We start from the raw sequence: 16,044 nt of genomic DNA on the forward strand, positions 1-16,044 counted from the left end.
TGAAGAGTTGGGTCTATTTGTAGCAGTAGGACTGGGTGAATTTGAGAATATGTTGGTAATTTCACTTATTTCAGGATGGCAGCTGAAAGCCAGGTGAAGTACCTAACTACACTGTGATCCTGGACTCTGGATGGACAGTGGAAAGTTACAGGAAGAGGGATAAATCAAGGACAAAAGTAACCAGAGGATTCAGAACATGAAAGGTGCCTGGGGCCTACCTTGCCATACAGTGTTTTGTACTTCTCCTTGATTTGTTGCCGCTCTTCCGCTGATCTACTCGCTAGGATTTCGATGATGGCTGATTCGTCCGTTCCTAAAATGTGGGAACAGCAAAAAGACCTATATTGACATAATGGTTCATTTCTCCTGAGCAGAAATGGAGGAAGGGGTTGGGGGGGGGGGGGGGGGGAAAACCGCTAACTGCTGCTTTTCTTCTACTTTAACCTTTAGTGTTAGGACCAAGGAGAGGATCTGCTCGCTGTCCCCTCTCCCTTGGTAGACTGTAATCTCCTTTTGGACGTTCCCAGAATTGATTGAGCACTTACCGTGTACTGTGTCTTTCATTCATTCAATAGTATTTATTGAGCGCTTACTGTGTGCAGAGCACTGTACTAAGCGTTTGGAATGTACAATTCGGCAACAGATAGAGACCATCCCTGCCCAGTGACAGGCTCACAGTCTAATTGGGGGAGACAGTCAACAGAGCAGAGCAGAACAGAACGAAACAAAAACAAGACAACATTACATCCCCTCGATAACATTATGTATGTTATCACGATAAATAGAATCGAGGGGATGTACATCTAATTAACAAAATAAATAGGGTATTAAATAATATATGCAAATGAGCAAATGTCTTTGGAAGAGTACAACAGAGTTGGTAGACACATTCCCTGCCCACAACGAGCTTACAGCCTAGCGGGGAGGACCGACATTAATATCAATATATAATTTATAGTATATAATTTATATGAAGATGGAGTGGGAGTGCACTTTTTAAAGAAAGGATATAAGGGTTTCCAGTCTATCAGTTTTTGTTTCTCTTCCTTCTTCTCCTCACTCTTCTCGAATTTTTGTAGTTTCTTCAGATGACCGTTTTCCCAGTCACCTACGGGCCAGTTTAGGTGTAAAGTTTAGATAAAACCCAACCAAAAGTCTTTATAAGTACTTCCCATAGGAAAATAGGAAATGACCCCCATGGTTTTCAAAGTGGAATCAGGTATCACACTCAACAACAGCACCGAAAGTAATAATAATAATAAATAATGTTGGTATTTGTTAAGCGCTTACTATGTGCAGAGCACTGTTCTAAGCGCTGGGGGAGATACAGGGCCATCAGGTTGTCCCACATGAGGCTCACAGTCTTCATCCCCATTTTACAGATGAGGTCACTGAGGCACAGAGAAATTAAGTGACTTGCCCACAGTCACACAGCTGACAAGCAGCAGAGCCGGGATTCGAACCCATGATCTCTGACTCCCAAGCCCGGGCTCTTTCCACTGAGCCACGCTGCTTCCCTAAGTAGATGAAGGCCCTGCAGTTTGCAGAGATAGCCTACTGTATGACCACTCCTAACTCATTTTGGTGATTTGGAAACTATGGCCTAGTAGGTAGAGCACAGGCCTGGGAGTCTGAAGGACCTGGATTCTAATGTCGGCTCCTCGACTTGTCTGCTGTGTGACCTTGGACAAGCCACTTCACATCTCTGGGCCTCAGTTACCTCATCTGTAAATTGAGGATTAAGACTGTGAGCCCCAAGTGGGACAGGGACTGTGTCCATTTTGATTAGCTTGTATCTACCACATAGTAAGTTAAGTGCACATAATAAGCACTTAACAAATACCATTAAAAAAAAAACCACCAAATAACACTACATGATTCCACCCAAACCAACATTACTTGGAAAGACAATTCAAGCATACATCCAACCGGACGGGGTGAGAATCCCGTCTTTAAGCAAAAGGCTTATGTTGAGTAGTAGCCCCAGGGATGAGGCTGTTGGTGACATTCTGGGTGTCTAAACAGTAACCCTATTCAGTCTGATAGGGAATGCATTCCAAATGGAAAAGGAGCGAGAAAAGATGCTCTAAAAAATTGCCCTCCTCACCCAACTCAAACGTCTTTCACCAATGGACTGCAGCTGACGAACTTTAATCTTGCAACATCGCGGCGGTACGTGAAACTAGACTACCTGGTGAAGAACAAGCTGACAGAAAGAGGAGCTGGGTTTGCCTTCTTAAGGATTTGCTGTGATGTAGTCCTCAGTCTATCACCTCTCAAATCTACCCAGACCCTTAAGTGGTCCAGTGAACCTAGCCCGCCTCTGAAGCGTAAGCATTTTTCTACTATTCTAGTCTCCCTAGAGCTCTGCACTCAAAAAGTGATCAATAAAGACCACTGATTGATTATTATCGTCGTTACACCATATGCCACAGCAGTGACAGACGGCCCTGAAGAGAAAGAAAAATTCTAGATAGAGCTGAATGGATTCACATTATTGGCTCCCAGATCTGACAAACTGATCGTCTCGGCAGATTTCAATGTGTGCGTCGGGAGTGATGCCAAGACATGGAAAAACGTCACCACTAAATTGATCGATCAATGGTGCTTATTGGGCCTCTCAGGGTCACATTTGGAGTGTTCCCTGTATTCTACCAGTCTTGACTACAGGAAGGAGAGTCAGGTAGAGGCATATCCATTCCATTCCTAGCTTGGGCAGGGGCTAGTGAGTGGAAGGCAATCTGCTCCAAGTCAAAACTCACCTGTGCTGGGCAGCAGCGGCACGGGAGATAATCAAGGGAAAAGACTCAAGTTTACTGCACGGAAGGAGGCAGTCGTAAACCAATTCCGTGTTTTTACCAAGAAAACTGTAAGGCTCCACTACCAGAACGATTGCAGATGGAGGTGGGGCCTTCTGGGAGAGATATGTCCTTGGCGTCCCCGTGGGTCAAAGACGACTCGACGGCATAAGACAAGAGAAGATGTCTGCGTGCAGAGCACTCTGCTAAGTGCTTGGGAGAGAGAGAGCTGACCTGCACACTTACGCAGCGGACTGGCCTGAAGTCAGGCTAATTCGGACAAGGGCAGCAGCAGCGGGAAGACCTGTGTCACTAAGTGCGAACCCGGAAGAGGCAGGGTTGTTTACAGCTCTGGAGTTTCATGTTGAGGTATTCCTTTCCAGCCCAGACTTGTGTCTCTAGGTGGGTCCTCACGTGACACTTCAACACCTGGGCTGCTGTACTGAAGAGGAAGTCAGTGTGGGTGTGAGTGCCTTGGCAGTTTAGCTTTGTCCATTAACTATATAGAGGCCACAGTACGGTTTAACTAATAAACCGATGTCGCCGGTGGTCTTTCATGTGAGCCCCTTGTTGGGTAGGGCTTGCCTCTATCTGTTGCCAAATTGTACTTTCCAAGCGCTCAGTACAGTGCTCTGCACACAGTAAGCGCTCAATAAATACGACCGAATGAATGAATTCATGGTCCCTGCCTTTTCATGCCACCTATACTGAAGGAAATTTGAATCAAATTCAAAGTAGCAAGTCTGGCGTCAAGTCTGGCTTTGCTCTGGGACTGGTGGAACAGACCCACGTGGCAGTGGAGTTGGATTTCCTCTGACCGGCATTCTGAGAAAGGTCCCCCGATTCCAAGCCACTCGGCTTTAGGGAAGGGGCTCCAGGAGTCGGTGACATTCATGTGGGATCTTTAGAGGGCAGAATTAGCCCTCCTGGGCCCAAATATAGGCTACCCCTCGTACCACTGGGAAAAAAACTGAATACGGTTTTAATGGGATTTACTAAGCACTTACTATGCGTCAGGCACTATTCTAAGTTCTGAATGTACATACGAGATAATCAGGTTGAACACAGTCCACATCCCACATGGGACTCACAGTCTTAATCCCCCATTTTACGGCCAGTTGCATGCCCCGGGTCTTACAGCAGACAAGCGGTGGAGTCAGGATTAGAACCCGAGTCCTTCTGACCCCCAGGCCCATGTTCTATCCACTAGGCCATGCTGTTTCTTGGTCCCCACGACTTCTGGGTAATTTGAACACACAGTAAGCACTTAACAAGCACTGTGATTATTAATTATTATCTGACCCATTAATGGCATTTCTTCTGCTTTAGCCAGAACACTATAGTCCGATTTGGAATGAATGCTGAGGTGAGGACCCAAGGGATCAAGTTCAGCGTTTCGTCTTTGTCCTTACAGAACTTTAGAAATCATTTTAGGGCCGATAGTCTTCCTCTTTTCTTTCCTACGGGCCATTTCCGCTCTTAGAGATGTTCATGGGTTTTTCTAGAGGCTTGTTTTTCCATTATATCAGACAGAAACCATCTATTTAGATAAAATTCCAGCAGGGTGCTTTTGTCACGGAGACTGGAGACTTAGGGAGATCTAGGCAGGCTCTGAATTTGCAAGAAGAGGTGCAGACGATATATAATTCATATCAAATGCTAAAGAATATAAAATCTCATCCCTACCCATCCCTTTGCAGGCTTTGTGAAGTTTCTTGGCATCTTGATCTGCATTGAATTCCTGGTGGCTGCGAGCAGCGGGCTGGGAAAAGAAGGAAAAGGTAAGTAGAAATCATTTGGAATGTCGAACTGCTCCTTGAAGCTTGGGGACCACAAACCCTGTGCCTTGATCCACTGGAAAATCAATTTTCAAGACAGTCACCCCTCTAAGAAGACTCACTCCTCTTGGGAGTCACCTGATCTGGGTCTGGGCCTGCAGAAGAATAGCTGGCATTGTTCTCAAAGGCAGTTAAGTCCCAGATGAGTGATTGCCATACGTCTCCACCCTCTCCATATCTCCTATCAGCATCTGTTATTTGGTGTAGTAAAATGGAGTCCTGGTGCTCAGCAAACAAATGCCTTAGCCTGCTCTCTCTCCCTGGCCTCTGCATGATTTTCATTCTACTCATTAAACACTTGCTATGTGTCAAGCACTACTCTGAAGCCTGGGGGAAGGTACAAGTTAATCAGACTGGACACAGCCCTTGTCCCACATGGGGCTCACAGTCTCAGTAGGGGGGAATAGGGGCAATGGATCCCCATTTAACAGATGAGGAAACTGAGGCCCAAAGAAGTCAAATGATTTGCCCGAGGTCACACAGCAGGCACCTGGCAGAGTCGGAATTAGAACCCTACAGCACTTATGTACATATCTTTAAATTATATATTATAAATTACTTATTTATTCATATTAATGCCTCTCTCCCCCTCTCGGCTGTCAGCTCCTTATGAGCAGGGAACGTGTCTGCTAATCCTGTTGTATTAGGATGTCTATCAAGTCTATTGCATTTCACTCTTCCAAGCACTGAGTACACTGCTCTGCACACAGTAAGAACTCACTAAATGCCACCGATGGGTTCTTTCTCCCCAGGATATCTGAGCTCTCCATTCCTACAAGGTTTTAATGACCTCGAGTCAGACTAACAATCACTACCTCCTGGATGATCTCTCTCTCTGTTGACCACTTTTCTCCCACTTCAACATATATATTAAATTAAATATAATATTATACTATATGTGTGTACTATATATATGTATATAGTCCTTGTTTTAATTATGTCATTTCCCATCTCAAAATCCTACATTTTCATCCGTTTTCATTTCCATCTGACAGAGGCATGGGTGAATGAAATGTCCAGAACCTGGTCAGAAGGAGGAAAGATAATCCATGCACTGGATCATCAGCTGCTGAATTACCAGTCAATTATTGATTGATTGATTGATTGATTGATGGCCTATTGTGTGCAGAGCACTGCAGAACCAGTTTGGGAGAGTATAATGGAATAAAAGGCACAAGCCCTGCCCTCAAAAGGCTTGGGACTGAATGGGGAAGGCTAACCAAGATTGACTAGTAAAAATATTATTAACTCTAATATAATAAAGCTAGGCAAATCCCTCACCGGCACTCTCTCCTCCACCCTCCGTGTCGGCTCCTCTCCCATTCGGCTATTAGCCTTGACCCGTGAAGGTTGACTGTTAACTACAAGGATCTTAATTTAATAAGGCTGAGAAAAATACAGTTTTAAACCGGCACTTCATTTTGCATTTCATTTCATTCTTCCAAGGGATGAATTCAAATTGGAATGTTTATCTCAAGCCAACAACTAGCTCAGGGGGCTGAACTGACATTTAAAGGCAATGCCTTTTCAGGGATGGCTGTGAGCCAGATTCTTTTCTCCCTGTATGAAGAAATGTGTTTGCTGGGACACTGAACCAGGGATGTCCCAACATCAGCAGGCAGGCTTGGAAAGACATTAGCCCTCTTCTTAAGGAGGGGCTGGGCCCATCTCGGTTTTCCTTCCCCCACGAAAGGAAGGATTGCAAAAATTATCTATTGTTCATTGTACCTAGAGGATGTTTGGCCGTGGCTTGCTGAATTGGACAGAAGGTGAAGGCATAGAGTGAGCTGACCAAAAAAGAAAGCCGTTCAGAATGTTCCTCTTTGTCCGGCTAGCGCTCGCATTCACAATGGATATATTCACTGATGGCACACAGTGTTTGTTCAAGGAATGCCCTGTTTCTTGTTCTGATGAGCTCCATAACAAACTTCTCAGGAATTCATACAGAATCTACATTCCACAACCATTGTTCATTATGTGGCATAGCGGGCAGCTGCTGGCTCTGGGACTCGACGTTGCTTTCCTCCGATCAATGGCTTTGTATTTTAGAATCTGTCCTATTTGGATCTAACTCTCACAATGTGCAGCCTTTGTGACAGCGGGGCAAAATGGACGGGGATAAAGTAACCAGGATGGGCCTGGAGGGTCAGAAAGATACAGGAAGAGGCAGTTATCTCATCGTAATTGCGGTACTGGTAATTGCGGGCTTCCTAGGGGCCAGGAGTTGCGCTAAGCGTTTGGGTGAATTCAATCAGAACAGCCCCAGCCAATCACAGAATGAGGAGTGAGAATAGACATTTGATCCCCATTTTACAGATGAGGAAACTGAGGCCCAGAGAAGTTCAGTGATTTTCCCAGGATCACCCAGCGGGACGCTGGCAGAGCTAGATGGAGATATTAGAATCGGGTAGGTGAAAATCCAGTTGAATTGAAATTATATGGATCGATCCAACGAGCTTTAATCTTACTGTGATTGTTGTGTGGAGATATATCTAGAGGACACTGGGTGGGGTTTATGTCGGGGGGTGTTGGGGAGCTAAGTTCTAGTATTGAGGTGCTTTTTTCTTTTCTTTTCTTTTTTAAATATTGGTTCATTTAGAGTGGAATGTGAACAGGGAATGGTTGGATATGGCGGGGAGGGAAGAGGCGGGAAGACCTGGTCTCTATTTATAATGATCCATTTTAAATCATTTTAATAGTCCTTCGAACAGTGCTTGACACACAGTAAGCTCTTGACAAATACCATAATAATCATAACTTTAAATAATAGGGTTATCAAAAGAATAAGACTGAGGGCTCTTGCTACACAACCAGTGTAATCTCTGCAGACACAAGGCAGCAAGACAGGGGTGTTATAGTCAGAGGTCATGGGTTCAAATCCCAGCTCTGCCACCTGTCAGCTGTGTGACTGTGGGCAAGTCACTTGACTTCTTTGTGCCTCAGTGACCTCATCTGTAAAATGGGGATTAAGACTGTGAGCCTCACGAGGGACAACCTGATTACGCTCTATCTACCCCAGCGCATAGAACAGTGCTCTGCACATAGTAAGTGCTTAACAAATACCAACATTATTATTATTTGCATGGAGGCATTTGACCGGATTACTGATGTGTCCGGGGACCCTTATCTGATCTTCCTCCACACAATTGACAGAGTTTCTGTTTTCTTTCTTTTTTTTATAGGGGAGATGGGAGTTAGAGGTGGGACACAGTCCCCAACCCACATGGGACTCACGGTCTAAGTAGGAGGGAATAAGACTCAATTTCCATTGTACGGATAAGGAAACTGAAGCACGAGCATTTAAGTGACTCGCCCCAGGTCACACAGTAGGCAAGTGGCAGAGCCGAGATTAAGAACCCAGGTCCTCTGACTCCCAGGCCCGTGTTTCTTCCATCAGGCCACACTGCTCCCCTAAGAAAGGGTTGATTTACTAGCCACTTAATGAGCATCCTCTGATTCAAAGTGCTTTTGTGATGGCCCACAGGAGGGAACGTAGATGGCCCTACAATGAGAAAAACTAAAAAATGGAAGTGAAAAAAAAAGACAGTCTCTTCCCAACTCCTCCATCTCAGTGACAGCTCATGGTTCCCAAGGGCCAGTTGGAGGAGTGGGGGAGTGTGAGGGAGTAGGAATTAGAATGCAAAACTGATTTTTAGATGAGAATTTTCAAGGCCAAAGGGAGGAACGTAGCTAGGCTCTGGAGAGGCTCCTTGCAGAGATGAGCTAAGTCTATCGTGTCTGAAGAGGAAAGGATGTGTACCTACCTATAATTTATTTATATCTATTAATGTCTGTTTCCCACTCTAGTCTGTAAGCTTCTGGTAGACACAGAATGTGCCTACCAAGCCTGTTGGATTGCGTTCTCCCGACTGCTTAATACTGTGCTATACTAGATACAGTAAGCACTCAATAAATACCATTAATTGATTGATTGATTGAAAGGGACCAATTCTGAATTCAACCCGGAGTACTCTTTCCGTTAAGGAATGAAGCATAGCCCAGCTAACAGAGGAGGGTCGTCTGAGTCATTTTATTATGACCCTCGCGTTGTCAGGAGCAATAGTGCGTACGCAGGCAGAGATCAATCAATCAGTGGTATTTATTAAGCACTTACTGTGTGCAGAGCACTTTACTCTTGGGGATGTTGAAAGGCATCGGCGGTACTAAACTAAGGCAGTACTTCTCATTGGTGGCAAGGGGAAGAGGAAAGAGAGTTTTCCCAGGGCTATGCGGGTTGGCCTTGTTTTCCTTCTAACTCCTACTTTCCTGCAATGTGGTCTAGTGGCAAGATCATGGGATTAGGAGTCAGGAGACCGGGATTCTAATCCCAGCTCTGCCACTGCCCTACTCTGTGACCTTGGAGAGGTTGCTCAACTTCTCCTTGCTTCCGTTTCCTCATTTCTAAAATGGAGATAAAAGGCTTCATGCCTTTCTTTGGAGGCCAATCTGATTCTCTTACCTCTCTCTATCCCTGTTAGCGCTTATTAAATGCCATGATTATTACTGTGTTCTCAATATAGTTTTCCATCTGATTCTTCTCTCAGTAGTCTAAGCCCCACCAGCACTTATATACATATCTGTAATTTATTTATTTATACTAATTTCTGTCTCCCCCTCTAGACTGTAAGCTTGTTCTGGGCAGGGAACAAGTCTACCCACTCTTCTTTATTATATGGTACTCCCGCAAGGACTCAGTACATTGCTCAATAAATATGATTGATTGCTTGATTGATTCTCCTTCCTTCTCCCAGGGAGAGAGATGACCATCTGGAGAAAAAGAGGCATGTCCCACTCACTCCCCTCCGTTCCCATGTCCGCCCGACTGTTGTATTTATTGAGCGCTTACTGTATGCAGAACACTGTACTGAGCACTCAGAAGAGTACAGTTTAAAAATAAACAGACATATTTCCTGCCCACAGCGGGTGTACAGTCTAGAGAAAGTGTAAACGCTGACCCTTTCCTCTCACTTGCTTGAGTCCCCGAACTCTCTCATTCACTTGCTTTCTACCGTGCCCCGCTCCTCTCTCAACAGACCCCATCTCTGGCAACCCTGAACCCCTGATCCCAACTGGGAAACCACTGATGCAAGGAAAGGAGGAGGGTGGGGTGTCCGGTTAACTCTCAGAGGCCACTGGAAGTCATGGCTGAAGTGGGAGAGATTTTCTGGGGAGACAGGAATCCTCAAGGGGGTATCCTATGGAAATAGGGGCTGGGGCAGTAATAAAACAGTGGAGAAACAGCATGGCCTGGAGAAGCAGCGTGGAGAAGTGGATAGAGCACGGGCCTGGGAGTCCAGAACGTGCGGGTTCTAATCCCTGCTCTGTCACTTGTCAGCTGTGTGACTGTGGGCAAGTCACTTCACTTCTCTGGGACTCAGCTACCTCATCTGTAGAATGGGGATCAAGACTGTGAGCCCCATGTGGTACAGGGACTGTATCCAATCCGACTAGCTCTTATCCACTCCAGCGCTTAGTACTGTGCCTGGCACATAGTAAGCGCTTAACAAATACCGCAGTTATTAGTATTAGTGGATAGAGCTCGAGCCCGGGAGCCAGAAGGCTTGGGTTCTAATTCCAGCTCCGCCACCTGTCTGCTGTGTGACCTCGGGCAAGTCAATTCACCTCTCTGCACTTCAGCTACCTCATCTGTAAACTGGGGACTAAGACTGTGAGTCCCATGTGCTACAGGGACTGGGTCCAACCTGATTAACTTGTATCTACCTCAGCGCTCAGTACAGTGCTTGGCACATAGTAAGGGCTTAAAAATATCATTAAAAAGGAAGGAGTTTATAGTCCACTGTCCTTGGGACATCATAGCAGGTGAATGTTTGAGTTACGATTGAGCTAGGATGAGGGGTGAAAGCAGGTGCTGTGGGCTAATTGAATGGTAGAGAAACAAAAAATGAGAATTGAAGGCTTGGCATGAGGGGGTTATTTCATAAAGGCTTTGCTGATGCCTTCTAAGGTCCCTGTCTCCTCTCTGTTATCTACTTGGTAAGTAAACGCTCTACAGTTTCCTCTGTTAAATATTAATCTGTCCCATACTAACCTGCTTAATGCAAATAACAGGAGGATTATCAGACAAAGCAAGACAACCCCCAGGGTGGGGAGGGAGAGACAACAGAAATGCTCAATTTGGGTTAGTCATCACTACTTTGAAACCATGAACCATCCTCCAGAGTGGGGTTCCGGGGCATCTTTTCCTTTTATGAAAAGGACCATGATGGGGTCGGGCAGTCTGACGGGTCATTCGTATTTACTGAGCGCTTACTGTGTGCAGAGCACTGTACTAAGCGTTTGGGAGAGCACAATATAACAATATAATAGGCACATTCCCTGCCCACGACAAGCTTAGAGTCCAGAGGGGGAGACAGACATCATTATAAATAAATTATAGATAGGTACATAAGTGCCACGGGGTCAGGAAGCGGGATGAATAAAGGGAGCAAGTCAGGGCGATGCAGAAGAGAGTTGAAGGAAAGGAATAGAGGGCTTAGGGAAGGCCTCTTGGAGGAGATGTGCCTTCAGTAAGGCTTTGAAGGGGAGGAGAGTAACTGTTAGATGCGAGGAAGGAGGGCTTCAGAGTGAGTCTGCGTGCAGACAGAGAATTGGGTCTAGTCCATTCGGCCATCACATCTGGCAGTGGTGCGTGGAGAGCGAACAACAGGCTAGGAGTATGGGATCCGTGACTTCTCCTCTCCAACATGCTGTGCGACCTTGTGCTAGACCCATTCTCTCTGAACCTCAGCTTCCTCTTTGGCCAAATAGGGATACAACAAGGATCGGTTTTAAAGTGGAAAACACTTGGGTCACCAGCCAGTTTATTAGATGTTTACTGTGTCAGAGCACTGTACTGAATGTCGAAAATGAATACATAACTGAGAATTAGACAAGGTCCCCCAAATCCTTTTAAAATGACACTTTTGTGAAAGGATGGTAAATTCCTGATAACTTCTCCCCTTGAGGTTTCAGAATGTGGATTCCAGAAAACATATTGGAGACATTTCCACACTCACCGCGAAGACCAAAAGTCCAATTTTAACAGAATAAAAGAAATGTCATTCCTTCTTACGTGGGTGCCAAAACTCTGATCGTGAAGTACATTGATTTCTCTGCTCTAATACCTTGCAGTGAGTGAGCTGATAAGGGTTTTGCCTTCATTCATTTTAAATCCCAAACCCCTCATTCTTTTCATAAAAGAGAAAGCAAAACTGTTTAATAAAAACGGCTCAGAGTCAACTCGTGCTCAGAGTAAGCCTCATTGGAATTTTTTCTAGGGTTTATTGCTTGAATATTAGAATTAATTTTCCCATCCTGTTGCTCAGATTGATGTCATAACATTTCCTGTAATCTTTCTAGTGCACCTTATGCCCCACCTAAGATGTTTTACTACCCTATTACTACAAAATTAATTTTCAACCCAATAGTTGGCTGTTAAGAGTAGAACGCGGAGGACTTTCTCTGATTGGTTTTAAGGAGCTGCAGTTGTTCAGTTAAAAGGTGGGTTGGGAGAGGAGGTAGAATCAATCGATAGTACTTATTGAGCACTTACTGGGTGCCGAGCACTGTGCTAAGAACTTGGGAGAGTTCAGTGTACCAGAGTTGGTAGACACATTCCCTGCCCACCAGGAACTTAGAGTCTAGAGGAGTAGAACAAAGACTGTATCTGTTCTTTGCAGGGGAAGGCAAAGGCTTGGCATGCCGGTCTCTTTGTCAGAGGTGAGACACCTGCAGGGTATCATGGCAAAAGTTAACAGTCTTGATTGTCATAGTAGCATTTCTCAATTTCCTCAAAAAGGCCCTGGGGTATCATTTTGCAATTGGGATTGTGGAATCCTTAGCTGAAGGGGAATAACCCTTTCCAGTAACACGAATGAGGAGAGACAAGGACAGCATGGCCCGGTGGAAAGAGCACAGACCTGGGAGTCCTGCTTTCTAATCCCTGCTAATCCATGTCCCTGCTCCTTCCTGTGTCCCCGATTAGGCTGTAAACTCTTTTGAGGGCAGGCATCCTGTCTTTAAAAAAAAAAAGGTATTTGTTAAGCTCTTACTTTGTGCCACGCAGTGTTCTAAGCGCTGGGGTAGATACACGCTAATCAATTTGGACGCAGTCCACGTCCCACATGGGACTCACAGTCTTAATCCCCATTTTACAGGTGAGGTAACGGAGGCCCAAATAAGTTAAATGGCTTGCCCAAGATCACAAGATAAGTGTTGGACCAGGATTAGAACCCAGGTCTTTCTCACTCTCTGGCCAGTGCTCTATCCAACAGGTGACGCTGCTTCTTTCATCAATGTCGTATTCTCCCAAGTGTTTAGTACAATGACCTACGCCTAATAGGCCTCAATACATGCTAATAATTGGTAGATTGAAACGTAACCATAATTCACTAAATCGTACCCTAAGAGCTTGAAAATGTTAATGTGTTTCCAAAAGAAGCTAAGAGAAGATCTTGGGTAAGAGTTCATATATGGGCCCTTTTGAGTCACCTGTTTAGTTTTGCTGATTATAAAACTGAAGAGTTATTCATTAGCAAGGATGGGAATTGCCTAAGATTGTGTTTATCTCCCCTCTCAGACTTAAGTGTTCCACATCACATTAAAGAAATGTCGGCCTGACACTCCTTCAAAGCGAGGAGTCCAGGCTGTTAAAACAGTAACAGTCCATCCAGGCGGTAGAGCACTTTAAAACTCACTTTCAATTCCATTACCAGGTATTGATTACAAGTACAGAGAGCCCAGATTCTCTAATTGACACTTCTCCAACAGGGGTTCTCTCTGGCATTTAGATTTCTACCAAAAAGACTCTCAAGGAGTGACTTCGACCCTCTAGGAGCATGGACAAATAGGAAACAATGTCACTTTTAATAGCAATTAAAACGGTTTATAGAACAACCTTTGTACACTCACTCGTAGGTTAAGGAGCCCTGTGACTCAAGTGGTGTTAGTTACCACATACAGCGGAACGAGGCATAACGTTTAACCTCGTAAACATCTCGGACTAATTTTAGGATGCGGAAGCCTTGACATTCACCCAGATGGTTTAATTAAGTAGTTAATCAATGTTGATATTTGTGAAGCGCCTACTATGTGCAGAGCACTGTTCTGAGCGCTGGGGTAGATACAGGGGAATCAGGTCGTCCCACGTGGGGCTCACAGTCTTCATCCCCATTTTACAGATGAGGGAACTGAGGCACAGAGAAGTGAAGTGACTTGCCCACAGTCACACAGCAGACAAGTGGCAGAGCTGGGATTCAAACCCATGACCTCTGACTCCCAAGCCCGGGTTTTTTCCACTGAGCCACGCTGCTTCTCTTCCTCCCTTGACAAGCCGCAGTGTCGCAAGGTGGGTGTGTACCAACTCTATCGAACTTTATTCTCCCAACAGCTTAGTAGGGTGCTCTGCACACAGTCAGGACTCAACAAATGTCGCCGGTTGATTGATTATCGGAGGTTCTCCTGTTAGTAATAAAATAGCTCTCTTCTACTCATTGGCAACGACCAACCATCCTACTCACTACCTTCTCAGGCCTCAGAATACAGAGACCTGACCCAGTCCTATTCTTTGGAAGATGGAGAGCTCCAAGGACATTGAAGCTCAGACACAGGTGGCTCAGTGACTCCTTAATGATGGGAAAGAGCTTGGGAAATGGGGAAAAGATGAGTTCGGTTTGAAAGCAACTTTACGGAGCGGCTGTTCCTCCCTATTGTTGCGTCGTACTTTCCCAGGCACTTAGTACGGTGCTCTGCACACAGTCGGCGCTCAATTAATACGATCGAAAGAATGAACGGATAAGAGAATAATGGTCACGCTGGCAACTTCTCCTTCCCTTTCTCTTCCAACCTGCCTTTCTGAACGCTGCCATCTCTCGCCAGCTATCATGCTTTAAGCTCTTTCCCATTGTACGTGTCAGCCAACGCAGCCAAAGGTATCTGCAGAAATTACTTATCACGACCACCACTGTCATATTATCAGACTATTCATATTATCAAACTATTTATTGAGCACTTACTGAACTAAGGATTTAGGAGATTGCACTGGAGTGAGTAGAAATGATCCCTGCCCTCAAGAAGCTTACAGTTTAGTGGGATCGTTACGATGTACTGCACAGTAGTGATAATTCTGGTTTGTTAAGCACTGATTTTGTGCCAAGCGCTGTACTAAGCGCTGGGGTAGATATGAGATATTCAGGTTGCTTTGCTGAGACCTTGTTTTGTACAGAGCCTTACATTGAGTTTTGGGGGGCAGGAGGCATTAACTGGATACGTGGTGGGGGTTGGATATGTGGTGGGGGTCTCGCCCTGGACTCTGTGAGGAAAGAGACCATATAACACAATATTAAAATGATGATGGCTTTGTCACCGTCTCCCCTGCTGGACTGTAGGCTCCTTGAAGACAGGCATCGTGTCTTCTAATGGTATTGTACTTTCTCAGGTGCTTGGTATGAGCACTCGGTACGTAGTGGTTGCTCCGTGAATATTGCCGACAGATAGTTTCGGGTAAAATACTCTTAACTTTCCACAAGTAGTCCATCAGTGGTATTTACTGACCTATTCTGTGCAGAACATTGTACTAAGCACTTCGAAGAGTACGGTAGCATAAGTTGACAGGATCCTTCTCCTCAGTTTAGTCGGGGAGGCAGATATTAAAGTAAATTAAAGATGGGTAGGGGGAAGCAGCCAAGAATAAAGTCAGTCAGTCAGTTGTATTAATTGAGAGCTTTCCGTTTGCAGAGCACTGTCCTAAGCGGTTGGGAGAGTACGATAAAACACTAAACAGACCCATTCCCTGCCCAAAAGGAGCGTACGGTCTAGAAGGGGAGATAGACATGAATAAATAAGAGCTGTTGGGGGTGGGGATGAAATGAATGCCTAATTGCTTAGAGGACACAGACTCCACTGCATATAGGTGATGCAGTAGGGAGGAAGTAGAGTGCAGGAGATCAATCAATCGATCATTGGTATTTAGTGAATGATTACTGTGTGCAGAGCCCTGTAATAAGCACGCGGGAAAATACAGTATCAAAGAGTCAGAAGGCATACTCCCTGTCATAAGGAGCTTACAATCTAGAGAAGATGAGAGATTAGTCAGGGTGGGTTTCCAGGAGGAAGTGTGATTTTAGGACCTCGAAGATGGGGAGAATAGAACGAAAGTGAACCGGTAAAAGGTTTGTGGACAAGTGATGAGTGGGACAGGGATGTTAGACGGGTTGCAGGGGATCCGGTGGATGGATCCCTGATGGCATTCAGCCCATCAGGGACTCCACGGCCTTCATTTCAGAAGCAGCATGATGAAGCGGATAGAGCCCGGGCCCGGGAGTCAGAAGCTCAAGGGTTCTAATCCCGGCTCTGCCACTTGTCTGCTGTGTGACCTTGGCCAAGTCACTTCATTTCTCTGGGCCTCAGTT

At 45.3% G+C, this 16,044-nt stretch overlaps 2 protein-coding genes and 1 non-coding gene across 3 annotated transcripts in view; 2 read left to right on the forward strand and 1 right to left on the reverse strand.

Moving 5' to 3' along the window:
- ANXA13 (annexin A13) overlaps positions 1-16,044 on the reverse strand; it is a 37,529-nt gene that overhangs the window by 18,789 nt on the left and 2,696 nt on the right. The window contains exons 3-4 of the mRNA XM_039911885.1: positions 4,485-4,560; positions 219-313 (exon numbers count right to left, since the gene is read on the reverse strand). Coding sequence (XP_039767819.1) covers positions 219-313; positions 4,485-4,560 — 171 coding nt within the window. The remainder of the gene's footprint in view (positions 1-218; positions 314-4,484; positions 4,561-16,044) is intronic.
- On the forward strand, positions 2,615-2,752 carry LOC114811424. The gene has a single exon (XR_003759128.1). It is a non-coding gene; the product is annotated as a small nucleolar RNA SNORA7 (small nucleolar RNA).
- Positions 4,560-16,044, forward strand: part of FAM91A1 (family with sequence similarity 91 member A1) — a 53,039-nt gene continuing 41,554 nt past the window's right edge. Inside the window, exon 1 of the mRNA XM_007661352.4 lies at positions 4,560-4,579. The gene's annotated coding sequence lies outside the window, so the exon portion shown is untranslated. The remainder of the gene's footprint in view (positions 4,580-16,044) is intronic.

This window comes from Ornithorhynchus anatinus, chromosome 4 (genome assembly GCF_004115215.2).
Source record: "Ornithorhynchus anatinus isolate Pmale09 chromosome 4, mOrnAna1.pri.v4, whole genome shotgun sequence".
NCBI lineage: Eukaryota > Metazoa > Chordata > Mammalia > Monotremata > Ornithorhynchidae > Ornithorhynchus > Ornithorhynchus anatinus.